Consider the following 15,479-nt stretch of genomic DNA (forward strand, 5'->3'; position numbering starts at 1 on the left):
ATTGGGCTGCCGACCACCGTCCGTCGTGAGCGAATGTCTCAGCAGCAGACAGAGCAGCTGGCGCTGTGTGATTCTGCACTTTATTGCCCGCGAAAAAGATGCGCAGGCCACAACGGCCGCTCGTGTTGAGGCTGACCGGCTGGCTCATCATCCTTGCTATTGCTGGACTGCTGTTTGTGTTGGCCAGTGTTCCAAACGTTGGCCAATTCACTGTTATTGGCTAATACCGCGGTTCGCCACGAACGGTGCTTATAAATCCGGGCGGGTTTATAAAATTGCCACTCGCTTTCATTTCGATTTGAATAATGAATTAAGCATTGGTTCACACACATCTATTGCTGCTCTTCAGTTTTTTCGGTTTGACTCGGACGACATAGTTGCCTATGCCTAATTGCCTATGTTGTAGATGACTGTATCATATAGGAATTAGCCAATAGTGTTATTATTATTATTATTATTATTATTATTATTATTTGTTTTGTTTTTTTGTAACTCGATAAAGTCAATTTGCGACTTAATTTCGCAATCTGGCAAATGCAAAATCCATCAAAACAGACTGCAGCAGACTAAAAAATTTAGCCAAGAACACGTGAAACTTTTGCCACGCACCAGTTCCCATCTCTCTTTGCATTGTCTTTTTCGATGACCACATTTTTGTTGGAAAAGGCAACCGGGATCAAGTGGACAATGGCAAATCATTCTAGAATGAGCCTCTGTTGCTATTGACCTCGACGCAGGTCGCATTTTAAAAAAATGTTGGGAATATTTCGACCCCAGTACGTATAGCAGTACGAAGGATCGCCACTCGATCGCCACTCGACCCGAAGGCTGATGGCCTTGCTGATCGAAACAATAAGTGAACGAATAACAAGTTATAAAGAAGACAAACAACAGCAGCAGTGGATTGTTTCTTTGTTTCCATAATAGCCGATGAAACTTGCCAAGCAACTCTTTATACCATTTGTGATTGTTAACCGGTTTCATATCTCCTCCACATGGCCTTCCAGTGTTGCAGTCTCGGCAATCGGTTGACGACCCTCATCTCCGCAATGAATTCACGACGACTCTGCCGATGGCCAACAGGAATGAACCGGCAAATTCATCCGCATTGGATCTCGACCCGAGCGTCTCTACGCAGCCGAAGATCTCGTTCATTCTCATGAAAGGTAACGCGTCAATATTTAAATGAGGAGAAAGTGATGGATGAGGCATATCAGCCAGTTCCCTCCAAACCGATCAACAGGTGATGATGATGACAGCGTTCAGATTTGACTGCAACTAATAACAAAACGCAAGCCACTGTTTTATAATTATAACTCACACATAATGTTAGCGTCCAGCCAAAATGTTACAAACGAGTTGATTATATATGTAATACGTCGTCCAACCGGTGATGGATCACTTATTCCTTATTATTCAACATGAACAACAATCAGCAACAGCAGTAAATAATGATGATGTCGAGATTTATTTTTCGGTTGATTGCCCATTTGTTTAGTCAAGGTTAGCGCCCTTGGGTATTTCTCAATCTAGTCCGGTTTGTTTGCTATAGGTCTCTTGGTTGCAGACCGGTTTTGCCACTTTCATTTCGATTTGAATACATAGGAATGAATGCATTAATTGCCACATTCACGGCGCCACTTGACCGACGAATTTGGGTTTGGCAGGGGTTTGCTGGGAATATTTGCACAAGAGTGGTGGAACCTTGCAAAAACCTCTAGTTTTGCCAATCTCTAGTTTATCTTCGTATTATCCGGTTTTATTCCATTGATTTTGATTTTGGTTTTTTTTATTAAATATTTTTTTGTTTTCAGGACAAATTCAATCAAATACGCGAAAATCAATATGACCAGATAAAATTAAATAATAAACCACAATATAATCTAATTCTTGTTTAAGGCAAAAACTCGATTGTTATTTCATTGAATATCGTTTTTTCGAAAAGACAAACTAAAACAACCCATTTATTGCATTCACTTTTGTGTAGATGAATTTGCAACTGTATAGTGCTGGCCATAGTGGCCATTAACATTTCAAATCTATCGCCCCCTCCACTATAGGGAGCTGATGGCCTTGCCGATCGAAACAAATATGGAAAGGAATTTGACAAGTTTGGAGTAAACACAACAACGGGTTTTCCATCTACCCCCTAATAGTCAATGAATAACCAAGCTGAAAATGGCCAAACAACTCCAATTGCCCTGCTGCATAGGTTCGCATGCGGACTAAACTGTGCGGAATGTGACTCGGCTACCATTTTGTGAATCTATGATTAACCGGTTTCATCTTGTAGGGCCTTCCAGTGATGGGCAGCAGTTGACTTGGTGTTGTCTTCTAGAAGAAATGAAAACGAGACGTGACGCCTTGCTCGTGTCACACGGCGCTGGAGCTCGGCCATCATCAAATTCATCGGCAATGGATCAACTAGGCCCGTGCCTATCTAGGATGTGACATAGCACTTGGACGCGAGAGACGATCGAACCCGGCCGCGTCTCTAATAATGCAGATCCCCTCATCAAACAAAAGGGGCGTGCACAATGCCCAAATGAGAAAACTCGAGTGCTGGATGAGAAACCGCCGCCGCTGCAGCAGGTTGTCAATTCACCATCAGCGCCAGCAGATCCAGCACTGGCGGCTATATGGACGAGTCTTTCCCCGTCGGTTCCCCATCGCGGCCAAGAATTCCATCTGCTCCGACTACCTGACGGAGAAATTCTACAGGGCCCTGGAAATTTCCCCCCTCGTCTACGGGGGCGCCAACTACTCGCGCGACCTATACGCCCCGCCCAATTCCTACATCCAGGCCACCGATTTCCAGTCGCCTCAAGCCCTGGCCGATTACCTACACCTCCTAGAGCGCAACCCTCGCCTCTACGCCAAATACCTGGACACTGGACCAAGGACTAGGAAATGGACAAGCTCAACGCACCGACTGGCCCTTCCAACCCCGTCAAAGTTTACCCAAATATGGCCCAATGGTATTACGATAAAGTCCCTTGCCTATCGGGTGCAACAATCATAACAATACCCATAATCACTATAATAACTTGAATTAACTCGTGTGATCAATCAAATTCCCTTCCACAAATGAGCCCATTGAAATCTGGAAATAAATAAACACCTGTGTAATTAATTATCGATGCAAATTATACGTTTTCTTCTTAGTTTAATTTAGATCAAAATTTGCCTTCAAGTAATTATCTGCGGGTATTTCGAGTGATAGTAGAATCGGCTCTGATCGTTTTGCAAAGAAATCGATTTTTTAAATCCTTTCTATCGATATCTTAATCTTAAGCAGGGCTAATTTGGAGATTAGTGTCGTCTGCCTTGCCATGTCGCATTTTGGGAAACGTTGCTTGCTTGCTGCACGAAAATGAGCACAGCGAATGCAATTGGAATCGCTCTGCACCACACTCCATGCTCTTTAGCAGGTAATAAATAAAATTGAGAAGTTAATGCCAATGCTTATGGGAGCTTGAATAAAAGAGTTCCATATTTGGTAGAGGATAGAGGAGAAACCTGTTCCAAATTTGGGAAATGTTCCTGACTATAGCATTTGTCAGGCAAGTCCCAGGCTGTCGATGCATGGCAGTTTGTTATTATCACCATGTAACCTTTACCTTTTTGCAGTTTGGCAGGCTTGGAGCCAGCCATCGTATAATCACAAGATATGCCGGTTCTGCTGCTGGTATTAACCTGTCACAACCAGCAGCGTTCCAGCAATGTTCAATCTCTTGAGTAAATTGATTTTCATTAACTGTAATTACCCACTAGATATTTGGAAGATATGCAGTGTATTAGTTCATGGGAACTTTCTGCTCCCCCCAAGCCTTTAAATTAAAAATTAGGGTTTAGCCGCTGTCTCTTTTTCAACTTTTCCTTACTTGTTGTTCCTGCTGAACTATTTTTCGTAACCCATTTTTCACTTTATATTTAGATAAACAGCAACCCGTTTGATGTGAGGAACTGCCAATGGCGGTCTGAATTACAGATCTCTTCTTCCCCAATGTTAAGATGTCCTCGTGTACTAGTTACACCCATCCGAGTGTGGGTGCTGTATTGACGTTTTGCAGACTATCCCGTCTGACATATTCAAATTTTCTGTGGTTGGAGCTTTCCTTGCTGTGGATGCCTGGCCGTATTTCCCAGGCAGAAAGAAAGGTATAGAACAACATTGATCTCTATTCTTATTTTTAGACTATTTGGTGGCGTTAATTATATAATGAATCGAGCCTATGATTATTCCTGAGCTTATTCTCTGGCTCTCTTGACGTTTTTGTTTTTTGGTGTCACTAAATAACACACGGCTCGGTTATTTCGTACCTCACAACTTTTTTTGTCTGTGGGTAAAAGCGATCAAATTCAAAAATAGTTGAACTTAAAAAACCTTGAGAAAAGTGCAAGTCGAAAATGAATGTGTGACCAAGTTGAGGGACCGCGATCCGGTTTTCACGCCCAGGTGGATGACGACGGTCACGCTCAAAAGTGCCCCGAGGTTTTCTTGTTGTTGTTGATCTCAAAATTGTTGCTTTGGTTATTCGCGTTTGACATTGCACATTCCTCGCCGCCGATGGATCTCGTCAAGAAAAGCGCAGCAACGCCCTTAACAATTTGTTTTGTCAGCCAATGCAAATCAGAACCGGTCGTGCACAGATCCAAGGGCATGGCCAGTCATTGACCTCATCGTCCGTTTATCTTTTCTTTGGATCTGCTCGTCGTTTTCTATCCTGCGCTGCTTTTTGGTACTGGGAGGTGGGCGGGAATGACCGGAATGGTATTGCAACCAGTGTTGCGACTTGCTCTTTGAAACGACGATCGTGGCTAAGATTTGCTAAAAACATGCATGGCACATGGGAATTTTCTGTATTTTTATTGTCTCCGCCCGCTATATCTGTGTAGAGTTAGACCGAAGAAACCTTTCCATTGAAGAGACTAAAATAATTGTGTGAAAGGAAGAATTTGGAATTAGTTGGTCCGCGAACATGGTGGCGAGCACACTGCAGAGCCCAATTCAGTATAAAATTCAAATTTTGCATGTACATAACATGGTTTCAAGATGCTTTCGATTACACCACACCCTGACACTATACCTCATCATATTTGGGAGTCTGGTATTATTTTTTAGTTTCTATTATTTTGATGGCCATTCACACCAGCGGTCAACAGAATCAGCCAGTGCTAGTGAAAACGAGATCAAACATCGGCCTCTTGTTGATTACCAAATAGATAGGCCTAGCACGCGTAATAATCCACCTACAGCAATAACAGAAAATTCATTAGCAACATCATTTAAATCAACTTGCGGTGCGGCAGCTGATCGTAGAGGTCCACATCAAAAAGTCATCGGCTATTCCATGTACGGCAGCAATTTCTCAGATCCGAAATTTTACAACAAGTACTTGAAATGGTTTGGTGAAACTCTCAGGACAATCCCAATGAAATATCCAGGTGTGTGTGATAACATGTCAGCTAAGAAAATAAGTCATATCGATGTGTCATTCATATTCAATAGGATGGGTGGTCAGAATTTATCATCAGCTGAAGAGCGACGACGTGGACAGTTGGAAAGCCCTAAATGATGTCCTTGATTTAAAGGGCAACGGTGACCACATTGATCTCTGCAATGCGACGCAAGTAATCAGGAATCGACATCTGGGAGACATTTTCGAGATGACTTGGCGCTGGGTATAATATTCGATCAATAATATAATGTCTTATCTCACACCTGAATTGAGGTATAGCCAATGTGGATTCAATTTCGGTCGCAGTTGCCAATGCTGGATGATATGGTAGACACTTTGATGTCGAGGGACTCGGACAGTGTCATAATTACTCGTGAACAAGATGCCGTGGCTGAGTGGCTGGCCAGCAACAAAACCTATCACATCATGAGAGATCACCCACAGCATTGTCTGTTTTTCGTCGGGTGTGAGTGCTAAAATTGTTGCTATTGTTCATTTCGATAATTTCTGGTTCATTTATCATAGCTATTTTGTGGAGCATAATAAGGAGTATATTACCTAATATAACCTATTAATGTATATAGTTTAACGTATATATAGTTTAAGGTATTTTATTTGAGTATTATGCAGTGTTTCGAACGTCATAGCCTACGTGCTATACGTCACGAAATTCAATTGACGTTCCAAACACTGGTGTTATTTTTATTATTATTTGATTATGTATTGGGGTATAAGGTTGCTGGGGAGTAAAAATCAACCAGGAACGCTCTGCAATCGTCGCAGTAGCCGAGGAGATGTTTAAAAAGAATCACTTGCACAAAAAAGGATACGACCAAGAAATACTGATCAAGCACTTTAAAACCATGGCCGTCAAAAGCATGGTATGTGCTGATGTATATACTTAAAACAACATTTTTCATAAAATATTACTCTTTTCATGTGTTATAAATTATAGGTTGCACATGACAGCTACTGCTGCGGAAAATTCCCGGGCAGCCAGCCGTTTCCGACCCCGAGACAAAACGGTTGGTTCATCGGATGGCAACGCAAAGTATTAGCAGAGCTCAAAGTACCATGTCCGGAAAATTGCCGACCACACAACTTGACCGGACCAGCAGCATTAGCCGATTGGAGTTTGTGCTGATGAAATGTATAGCCAACATTTTTTTGTGTTATGTTTGCATGTATAGGCCTTATATCGCCTTATATAGTCTAAATAAAAGACGATTGGACTCGATTTAAATTATTACAAATGAAAATTATGTGTTTCTCATATCAGGCTTATTCAAAATGGAGTTAAAATGAAAAGGGTAACTGAAGTTCCCTACGTATATACAGTAGTACACCACACAACAGCAGGTGGGCCATTTAATATTCGTGAGAAATGTTGATATGCCAACTTGACGAAATGGAAGAATGTTCTTATGTTTGACATTGAAAATATCATAATAAGTTAGGGAATGCATCTGCTGCCATCTACTGAAATTAGTAGGTAAGCAAAAGAGATGTTTAAAAAGTTGCCACCGCAGACGAAATACATTTGTATCTCTTGACTGCACCTGCTGTTTTCGGAACATTACTAAATAAACCCAAATTTTAATTGGTAAAGACGGCGTGTCATATTTGATTCCTCAGATCTAATTATAATAATGCTGCATGTATGGCAACAGTCTCACAATAAATTCATATCATATAGCCCAAGATGGCGTTATTTCGACATTTTTATGAGAGAACCAAGTAGAGTTGATAACCAGTTTTGAGTGCAGCCAAAAGTCAAAGGCCGAACGATGAACTCGACGTTTGGCCAGGGATTGTTGTTGGTTAAAAAACGAGCCGGTTCTTTCTATCGTTCCGTTTACATTTCCATTTCCACATTCCAACTTGTTCTTTTTGATTTTTGATTTTTGATTTTTTTTTTTTTTTATTTCTTTAGCAGCCAACAGTTTCAGACTTTAGATACATCATGGACAAGTTGTCTGAGTTTTAGTAAATCTAACCTCTAATATTAGTATATAACTTGATATGTTGCGAGATAAAATACATGACGAGACGCGGATGTGAAAATCAGCAATAGTTCCATTGTGGACGGACGTCGACGGGCCGGCACGCCTTAGGGCAAGGACTTTGGATAGTTTGATTCTTCTGTTGGATTCCGCCGACAAAAGTCAATTGGCGACTCCTCTGCGTCGGGAACGGCCGGGAGCCTTTGAATTTCTGGCAGCAGTAGCTGTCGTGGGCCATCTGATAGTTCAAATCAATTTGTACTTGTTATGTATAGACCAGCAGAGCCAATATAGAAACACACTATAATAGAGAATTCATTACGTGGCTAGATTTGGCGATGGGCCAAATGCGTTTCGTCAAGAGTCTCTGGTCAAAGTTGTACTGATTGACGTGTTTCTCTTGGCTGAAGAGCCGCTCAAAGGCTTTGGTGACTTGCCGGCGTCGGTTGCTGTCGCCGGCCAGTTTGACACCCCACAAACCTGCCCGCCAATCGTCGAAATGGTAATGAATCAATCAAGCTCGTTGGCTTACGTTACCAAGATACAGACCTCCGAGCATAAAAATGCAGTGAGCCGGATGGTCCCTCATCATGTGGAAGGATTGGTTGCTGGCCAGCCACTGGACCACGGCGTCCCGCTCACGAGGCAAAATCACGCTGTCGGCGTCTCTCGACATGAACGTGTCCACCAGCCCGTCCAGCACCGGCAACTGCAATAACAATATATTAGATGTGTGCATAATCTGCATATAGATGATGGAATTGAGGATCGGCAGGTAATTTGGCTGGATTTATTACCCAACGCCAAGTCATGGGGAAGATGAACTTGGCCTTTGCCATTTTGCGGCTGGTCACGATTTCCGTCACGTTGCACAAGTCGACGTGGTTGCCGGCCGAGCCGACGGCCTTCTCCAACATCTTCCACGACGAAGTTTCCTTCTCCTTCCTTGACAAGTTGTGGTGGATCCTGACGATCCAGCCTAATAGATTATATCATACGGCCAGGGCCAGCATGCATTATTCAATTGTACATCAACATCAGCCATGATGGGCGATGCTGGGATTAGGCTATATAGTAGGTATACCTGGATAGGCCAAGGCGATGTCTTTGAGGGTCTCGGCCAGCGGGGTTAAATAGCGGTCGGCCGTGGCCGTCTGCGAGAAATCGCCGTAAATGGAATAGCCGATGACTTTTTGGTGGGGACCTCTCAAATCAGCTGCCAAACTGCACGACGATTTAAACGACGACGACGCCGGGCGGAGAGTTGCTGGTGCTGCTGGTTGGTCATCCTTGTGAAACTGCTGATTTTTGCGAGCAGCAGGAGCAGGAGCAGGAGCAGGAGCCTGCTGGACTTGACCACTCGACGGCATCAGCAGCACCGCTGCTCCATCACCGGCATCATCGCGCTGCTTGAAGAACATGAGGTGTCGAATGACATAAGAGGCGTGCTATAGATATGCTACGTATACTATACTACATGATGCATTTGAAGACTTACAAGTGCTGATGCTGGAAATGAGGCCCCGGCTGATGTTGGCTGTTGCTGCTGGTTGGTGGGTGCCAGCAGGTGCGACGACGGGCGGACCAGGAGGCCAGAATCGGCTTGATGCTGCTGCTGCTGCTGCTGATGAAAGACAATCACATAAGAAGAAAAAAATGGAAAGAGAAAGAATGCCGCGGCGGCCGTGAAAAGAAACAAGCGAGTCCTGATGAACGCCAACCATCGCTGAGGCCTCAGTCCCCGACCGAGCAGCATCCCAGCATGGGAAAGGATCGCCAGCAGTAACGTCATGCTGATGATGCTGGTCACATCAAATGTTCAACACCACAGCACCAACAATTCGCCAGCGTGGATGGCAATCGGTCGGTTTCACAATGTCGTCAAGATTGGCGCAGGGCGTTCGCAATGATTGGAAAAGAGAAAAGGGACGGACCCAAAAGAAGAAAAGGGCGGGCAATAACATCAAAAACCAGCGCGCTGAATTAGACATTAGGGAACCTGTTTTTTTTTTTTTACTTGAGGACTGTGTGGCCGGCGTCCAATCCCGAATGATTTCTACTGCATTAAAATATTACATTTACAACAATATTTGGCTTGTTATTTCAAGGTTGGTTCTTTTGTTGCTGGGCTGCTGCTGGCTGGGTTCATCGGCATCTTGCGTCTAAGCTCAAATTCAAACTCGACTGCTGCCACAGCAGCAGCACAACCGATATGTAGCAAAAGATGGAAACCAGTCGCAAAACTGCATCAGTTGTTGAGCTGAGACTGTGCTGGCGCAATCATCAAGTCAGTAATAATCAGATTCATTCATTATTCTTATAGCCAACAAATTTTAACTTTTTGACTCTGAAATTTCTTTGACTTTGTAATGGTTGTATTACACACGAACCAAAAGGAATGTCAACTTTCTTCCGACTGCAAGGGCACGCATTTTTCGAATCGAATGGAGGGCCCACAGGTGGAGCTGGGCTCGCAACTCCAGTCTCGCGGCCGGCAGATATCCGCCAGTCACCGGCTGCTGCTGGCGAGAGACACATCACCTGTTGTTTCTGGCCATCCTGTTGGCCAGTAATAATCGATACTTTGTCGTTTGTTTGGTTTTTTTCTTCTTCTTCAATCGTACACGAACAACAGAGAATAATGGAGACGACAAGTTTACTCTAGATCAAATGGCACCATCGGCGCCGATGCTCTTGTTAGTTGCTGTAGTACTCTCCATTGGTTTGTTCCACACACTCATTTCCATCACGTTCAAAGAAGGGAGAGGAATATTCAAAAGCACATCAAATAGAGACCCGACAGCTCAGCTAAATATTACGTAAGAACTTTTAATAATAATGCGCATTCTTCCTCATTTAAAAACAAAAATTGTGATTGACTGAATCAAATCAGGACGGAATCGCCAACGGAAAATGAATTGCCATTTTGCATGGGGAACCTTCTCGATAAGAAGCGATACTATTACGTTCAAAAAGCCAAAGGATCGTACTACGACAGCAGCCGTTTAATGACTCGATCGGGATCGTGCCAACTGCTGAATTACACGACTGAGCGTCTAGTCGCCTGTCTCGACACCCTTCGTAATCGGCAACCGTTTGATGGGCCATTGCATTTGCTATTCATGGGCGATTCAAGAATTCGCCAACAGTTTCTCAACTTTGTCAGGGTGAATAATACAATCAAATAGGGGGGGGGGAAACTATTATTAACTGATGAATGAAATTGAATTAGGTGATGCCAGATTACGACCTGATAATGCACCCAAGTAACGCTCCTCTACGTTTTCAACATGACGTGGAAGTGACAAGTAAAATCCTTGGACTGCGACTCTCGTTTAAATGGCAGCCCTTTCTCAATGACAACGTCGTCAAGTTGGTGCGTCAATGGGCAAATTCTACTCCAAGTGGAAGACCCTCCTTTATTTTGCTAAGTATATACTATGCAATACGTCAAATCGGGGCCTTGTTTGGAATCTCTCTGTTTGGAATCACAGGTATGGCCCTGTGGCACATGTTGCGCGTACAACACCGCTATTATGAAGAAAAACTGACGGAACTGGCCCCGGTTTTGGCCCAGCTGTCGAATGTCACTCGAGTCATTTGGCTCAATCAATATCCGACAATTGCATCCAGCGGCGCAAATATTTCTCCCAACACGCAGATTCATTCGAAGAAGATACACATCTACAACACATCCGTCAGGCGCATTCTACTCGGGTGAGTCTGGAATTTTAAACAGGTTGCTGTTAATTCAAGTTAAAATTTATAGTTCATAATTACAACTATGCTGTGCTGGTCGCAAATGCAGGGATCAGAAGGGCGGCAACAGGAGCAATGTGCAGATTTGGGATTCAGGGAATCGACTGGTCGAGGAGTACATCCGCAGTTGCGACCAATTCAAACGCTACGAGAGGCAGAAAATTACTCGTGCCTTATTGAAAATGAAATTCTGCTCTAGCGCTTACCGAAATTGCCAAGACTCTGTGCACACGGGCTATTCGGCTCTCTCGCAAATCACTCAGCTCTTGTTCAACGACATTTGCAGTGCAACTCGATTGACGAAATAAATTCCCTACAAGTAGTACGTAGGCCAAAATTCATTTCTGACTGAGCATGCTGTCTCAGGAATACATGAGCCGAGCATAAAACAATGACCCTGCACCGGTTTTCCAACCCGTACATCTACCTGATGATGCTGCTGCTGTTGGGTGTTGTGACATAAAAGTTGCGAGTAGCAGCAGGCAATGACCGATGATTTGAAGTCTCATTTGATATTCTAATCTACAAGTCAACATTTCCTTTTATGTGCAGCATGCTGATGCTGGTTGTTGCTAGTCTTGGTTGTATGGCCTTGCAAGTCTCATATGACCTCACGTTCACAAGTTGGCCAACAAGTTATTGGGACACGCCCCGGTCGTCCAATCACGAAATCGAATTCGCCCATCATAATATTTGCGGAAGTTTCGTTCAATGGCCCCAGAGGGCATGAGCGAGCATGAGAATATATATTTCCAATTTCGGGTAGAATGTCCGGTACAAAATGTATTTAATATACAGTCGCGGCTGAAAGTTTCTATACGTGTAGCTCAAAAATACGCCTTTTTACTGTGTATTGGCGGATGGTGTTAGCCTATGGTAGAGGTTGAGTTACCTTATTTGCTCGATTTTCTCAAGTTTTACCCCCTACCCTCTTACACCTCCGACAATGATTTGTTGGCGCGGCTTTCTAAACTATGGGTAACCATGGCCGATAATCAGACAATTGCGCCCAATAAACTAGCAATATCTCTTAGATTAAAGGGTGATATGACAGAAGATTGATCAGGTTGTTGCTGTGACAATTTCTGCATCGATTGGTGTCATTTTAGCATTGGGCAATAGGATTGCGTTAAGTTTACGTTATCGCGGGTAAATTAGTAATCAATGTTAAGAGGAAGAGTTAAGTAAAGAAGGGCGGTAAAAAATAAAGAAACGAGCAAATAAGGTAGCTCAACCTCTACCATAGGCTAACACCATCCGCCAATACACAGTAAAAAGGCGTATTTTTGAGCTACACGTATAGAAACTTTCAGCCGCGACTGTACATGTCGTTTCCTTTGATTTGGTTTGTCTTGTATCGCGAGTCAACGACCGGCCGCATCAGTTCCACGCAGGTTCGTCCTGTCGGAGACGCGGTTGGCGTGCGGTTTGGCTGGCCCACGGCCAAGGTCATTTTTTCCCGCATTTGTTTTTATAATTCTGGTTATTCGAATCGATTCAGCGGATGGGCGGAGTTTCGCCATCGCACAAAGGGCGAGTCCACAAGAGAAAAGCTCAAACGCATTCGAGCGTTGCCAATGAATGCAGCGCAGCTGATCACGCGCCATCAGCAGTCCGCCCACCGTCGTTCTCTAGACGCACTTGAACCCATCAGCAGTCGCCATCGTGAAATCAATCGTGTTTGATGGCCGTCATCATCATCTGCAGTCTATAGGTCAAATTAAAAAGTTGAGTTTCATTATTCACCGCCTAAATAATAATCGTGATTGTCGTGATGATGCAATTGAGGCCTCACTACTGAAGTCTGGCCTCAGTCTGTGACATGGAAGTGATTAAAAAAGTGTCACAACTTGAATCGAAAATGTTCAACGTCAATCGCCGTGCAATCGTTTCGTTCATCGCATTGGTTTTCCTTTTGATCGAGTGGACATTTTTTGCCGGCCATCACGTCAGCAGACCGAGTCTTCCAAACCACTCGACGTTGCAACCAGCACTCTCGAATCAACAGCAGCAGCCCCAACAACTCTACCACCTGATTGACAATTATTCAAAGGATCAACTGCCATTGCCGTTGGCCAATCAAGACGATGAACCGCCAGCATTCAAAAGGATCCTCTTCTGGAATACGGTGAGCCTCATTCGATAATAACTATTTTCATTCAGATTATCAATCGATATTATTATTTATACTATGATATGAAAAGTTCAAAAAAGAAAAGAATTACGGGGTGGGGCTCGGCCGGGACGCCTTGCGCCAATGGGGCTGTCCCGTTTGGCGGTGCGAAACGTCAGACAACCGGACCGACGTCCAGAATTACGACGCCATCGTCTTTCATCTTCGCACCTGGAACCAAAAAGATTTGCCGAAGCGTCGCTCGCCTCACCAGCGCTACGTTTTCTTTAGCCTCGAGTCGCCGGCCTGGGCCGCCTACAGAGTCGCCCGTATGGCCAATTTCTTCAACTGGACCATGACGTACCGATGGGACTCGGACATGATCCACCCTTACGGCTACATCACGCCAACGGGAAACGTCCCCCTCCATCCCACTCCAAATCAATTGAATAAACTTTTCTATGAAACCACTAATGAAACCACCAAAGTCAATTACGCCCAGGGAAAAAAGAAAATGGCCGCCTGGTTCGTGTCCAACTGCCAAGCAGTCGTCAGCAACCGAAACGAAATGGTCAAAAAACTGCAAAAGTACATGACAATTGACGTGTACGGCAATTGCGGGAACATGACGTGCCCAAAGAAACGTGACAAATCGTTCGAGTCGAGCGACGAGTGCCGGGACATGGTGGCCAAAAATTACAAATTCTATTTCGCCCTGGAGAATTCCCTCTGCCGCCATTACGTCACCGAAAAGTATGTGGACATTTAATTCAATTATTTCGCATCGCCAATTTCCTATTACTCATTTTTCGTCTAATAGATTTTTCGACAACATGCGCCGCCCGATCCTGCCCGTCGTTTTCGGCCTCCACGACGACCACGAAAAACTGGCACCGCCGCATTCCTTCGTAAACGGCGCCAAATTCAAATCAATGAAAGCCCTGGCCGATTATTTGATCCTCCTGGACAAGAACGACACGCTGTACAACGAGTACTTTTGGTGGAAGCCTCACTTTCAGGTGCGGGACAGCCAACGGGACAAGAACCAGGGCATGTGCCACCTGTGCGCCGCCCTCCACGACCCGACTCGCCCGCGCCAAATCTACGCCGATTTAACCGACTGGTGGGAAACCAAATCCAAGTGCGTTTTCTCGCCCGCCATCTCGTGATGGCTCCTTGCTCGAATGAAACCTGTGGTCTGTGGTGGGATCACCTATTATGATCCTATTAACTCCCCCCCAACAAGAGACTTGTCTTGTTCTGTTAATAAATTCAGCTGTTGATATAAATACGAAGAAAAAGTGGCTTCAATGTTTTAATGTATCAAGTTGGAGCAAAAGTCTAAACGAGGAAGTTCCTCTTCTAACAAATAAAAAATAAAATAAATCTAGTTGCACTTTACTTGAAATTTACCATGGCCCATGAGTAATAACCCAATATCGTTGATTGTTTATGTTACCCACTAGCAAAGTTGTGAAATACAAAAACCGAGCCTGATCTCCAGTACAAACGAGGCGTTATTTAACGAAACCTTTTTGAGTCAACAAAAACGGCAAAGAAGAAAACGGCCAACCGCTTAATGGCGCAGGAATCATCCGTACTACTGCACTACTATTCGTCACGATTGATAATCGACAGCAACAGTCGAAAATAAAAAGAATAGAGATCAATGTTGTCCTACCTTTCTGCCTGGGAAATACGGCCAGGCATCCACAGCAGGTGCTCTCCATCCGTAAGTTGAATCCACCAGACCATGATCTGCATAAGGGGCGTCCTCGTGAGTATCTCCACCCACACACACATGGGTGTACACGAGGGCATTACAAGAAGGGGGAGTCCACTGTTTTATCTAAAATGAAGTGAAAAAAAAAATGGGTTACGCAAACTATGTAAAGAAACAAAACACAGTAAAAGTTGACAACGAGACAGTATGTAAAACCCTAATTGTTAGTCAGCAGGAGAAGGTACAAGGTTTACGTGTGAAACATCTGATTGTTGCATCATTGGAAATATCTAGTAGTTCACGGGTTGATTAAAGTAATGGAAATCATTTACTGCTGGTGACGAGTCAACACCCAGCAAAACTGGCATATCCTGTTGGAACGGTGGTGGGTTCTGGTTTCCAATCTGAAAAAAGGAGAA

The 15,479-nt window shown here is 44.1% G+C and overlaps 4 protein-coding genes across 7 annotated transcripts; 3 read left to right on the forward strand and 1 right to left on the reverse strand.

Annotated features, from left to right (window-relative positions):
• The first annotated feature begins 3,333 nt into the window (after positions 1–3,333).
• LOC124326279 lies at positions 3,334–6,699 on the forward strand. Of its 3 annotated transcripts, XM_046785011.1 has the most exons (8): positions 3,334–3,431; positions 3,631–3,738; positions 3,938–4,161; positions 5,227–5,448; positions 5,513–5,685; positions 5,769–5,928; positions 6,198–6,343; positions 6,418–6,699. In XM_046785011.1, the coding sequence occupies exons 4-8, from the start codon at positions 5,355–5,357 to the stop codon at positions 6,604–6,606; spliced, it is 762 nt and encodes a 253-aa protein (XP_046640967.1). In that variant the 5' UTR covers positions 3,334–3,431; positions 3,631–3,738; positions 3,938–4,161; positions 5,227–5,354; the 3' UTR covers positions 6,607–6,699. The 3 variants fall into 3 exon arrangements, with proteins under 3 accessions (XP_046640967.1, XP_046640965.1, XP_046640966.1); XM_046785010.1 differs by lacking the exons at positions 3,334–3,431; positions 3,631–3,738; positions 3,938–4,161 and adding an exon at positions 4,753–5,111; XM_046785009.1 differs by lacking the exons at positions 3,334–3,431; positions 3,631–3,738; positions 3,938–4,161 and having other exon boundaries at positions 4,459–5,448.
• A 750-nt stretch (positions 6,700–7,449) lies between these two features.
• Positions 7,450–9,942, reverse strand: LOC124326218. Its single transcript, XM_046784931.1, has 6 exons — positions 8,964–9,942; positions 8,550–8,871; positions 8,263–8,444; positions 8,015–8,174; positions 7,788–7,945; positions 7,450–7,703 (listed from the first exon to the last, which is right to left on the reverse strand). The coding sequence occupies exons 1-6, from the start codon at positions 9,255–9,257 to the stop codon at positions 7,527–7,529; spliced, it is 1,293 nt and encodes a 430-aa protein (XP_046640887.1). The 5' UTR covers positions 9,258–9,942; the 3' UTR covers positions 7,450–7,526.
• Positions 9,943–9,974: 32 nt separating this feature from the next.
• LOC124326289 (N-acetylneuraminate 9-O-acetyltransferase-like) lies at positions 9,975–11,619 on the forward strand. 2 transcript variants are annotated; one of them, XM_046785021.1, is made up of 5 exons: positions 9,975–10,284; positions 10,359–10,626; positions 10,698–10,896; positions 10,960–11,182; positions 11,274–11,619. In XM_046785021.1, the coding sequence occupies exons 1-5, from the start codon at positions 10,136–10,138 to the stop codon at positions 11,530–11,532; spliced, it is 1,098 nt and encodes a 365-aa protein (XP_046640977.1). In that variant the 5' UTR covers positions 9,975–10,135; the 3' UTR covers positions 11,533–11,619. The 2 variants fall into 2 exon arrangements, with proteins under 2 accessions (XP_046640977.1, XP_046640976.1); XM_046785020.1 differs by having other exon boundaries at positions 9,977–10,284; positions 10,359–10,632.
• Positions 11,620–12,565: 946 nt separating this feature from the next.
• On the forward strand, positions 12,566–14,575 carry LOC124326209 (alpha-(1,3)-fucosyltransferase C-like). The gene is made up of 3 exons (XM_046784918.1): positions 12,566–13,352; positions 13,429–14,090; positions 14,158–14,575. The coding sequence occupies exons 1-3, from the start codon at positions 13,047–13,049 to the stop codon at positions 14,504–14,506; spliced, it is 1,317 nt and encodes a 438-aa protein (XP_046640874.1). The 5' UTR covers positions 12,566–13,046; the 3' UTR covers positions 14,507–14,575.
• The last annotated feature ends 904 nt before the right edge of the window (positions 14,576–15,479 follow it).

This window comes from Daphnia pulicaria, chromosome 2, assembly GCF_021234035.1.
Source record: "Daphnia pulicaria isolate SC F1-1A chromosome 2, SC_F0-13Bv2, whole genome shotgun sequence".
NCBI classification, from domain to species: Eukaryota; Metazoa; Arthropoda; class Branchiopoda; order Diplostraca; family Daphniidae; genus Daphnia; species Daphnia pulicaria.

Excerpts from the sequence above, each read along its gene's own strand:
- LOC124326279 (XM_046785009.1), top strand. The coding sequence starts at position 4,983 with ATGGTGGCGAGCACACTGCAGAGCCCAATTCAGTATAAAATTCAAATT. Across the intron at positions 5,449-5,512 it reads AATCCCAATGAAATATCCAG|GATGGGTGGTCAGAATTTAT; the intron begins GTGTGTGTGATA and ends CATATTCAATAG. Across the intron at positions 5,929-6,197 it reads TTGTCTGTTTTTCGTCGGGT|GTTGCTGGGGAGTAAAAATC; the intron begins GTGAGTGCTAAA and ends TTGGGGTATAAG.
- LOC124326218 (XM_046784931.1), bottom strand. The coding sequence starts at position 9,257 with ATGACGTTACTGCTGGCGATCCTTTCCCATGCTGGGATGCTGCTCGGT. Across the intron at positions 8,445-8,549 it reads CATCGCCTTGGCCTATCCAG|GCTGGATCGTCAGGATCCAC; the intron begins GTATACCTACTA and ends ATAATCTATTAG. Across the intron at positions 7,946-8,014 it reads CTGCATTTTTATGCTCGGAG|GTTTGTGGGGTGTCAAACTG; the intron begins GTCTGTATCTTG and ends ATTGGCGGGCAG.
- LOC124326289 (XM_046785020.1), top strand. The coding sequence starts at position 10,136 with ATGGCACCATCGGCGCCGATGCTCTTGTTAGTTGCTGTAGTACTCTCC. Across the intron at positions 10,285-10,358 it reads ACAGCTCAGCTAAATATTAC|GACGGAATCGCCAACGGAAA; the intron begins GTAAGAACTTTT and ends GAATCAAATCAG. Across the intron at positions 10,897-10,959 it reads ACCCTCCTTTATTTTGCTAA|GTATGGCCCTGTGGCACATG; the intron begins GTATATACTATG and ends TTGGAATCACAG.
- LOC124326209 (XM_046784918.1), top strand. The coding sequence starts at position 13,047 with ATGGAAGTGATTAAAAAAGTGTCACAACTTGAATCGAAAATGTTCAAC. Across the intron at positions 13,353-13,428 it reads GGATCCTCTTCTGGAATACG|TTCAAAAAAGAAAAGAATTA; the intron begins GTGAGCCTCATT and ends TGATATGAAAAG. Across the intron at positions 14,091-14,157 it reads CGCCATTACGTCACCGAAAA|ATTTTTCGACAACATGCGCC; the intron begins GTATGTGGACAT and ends TTCGTCTAATAG.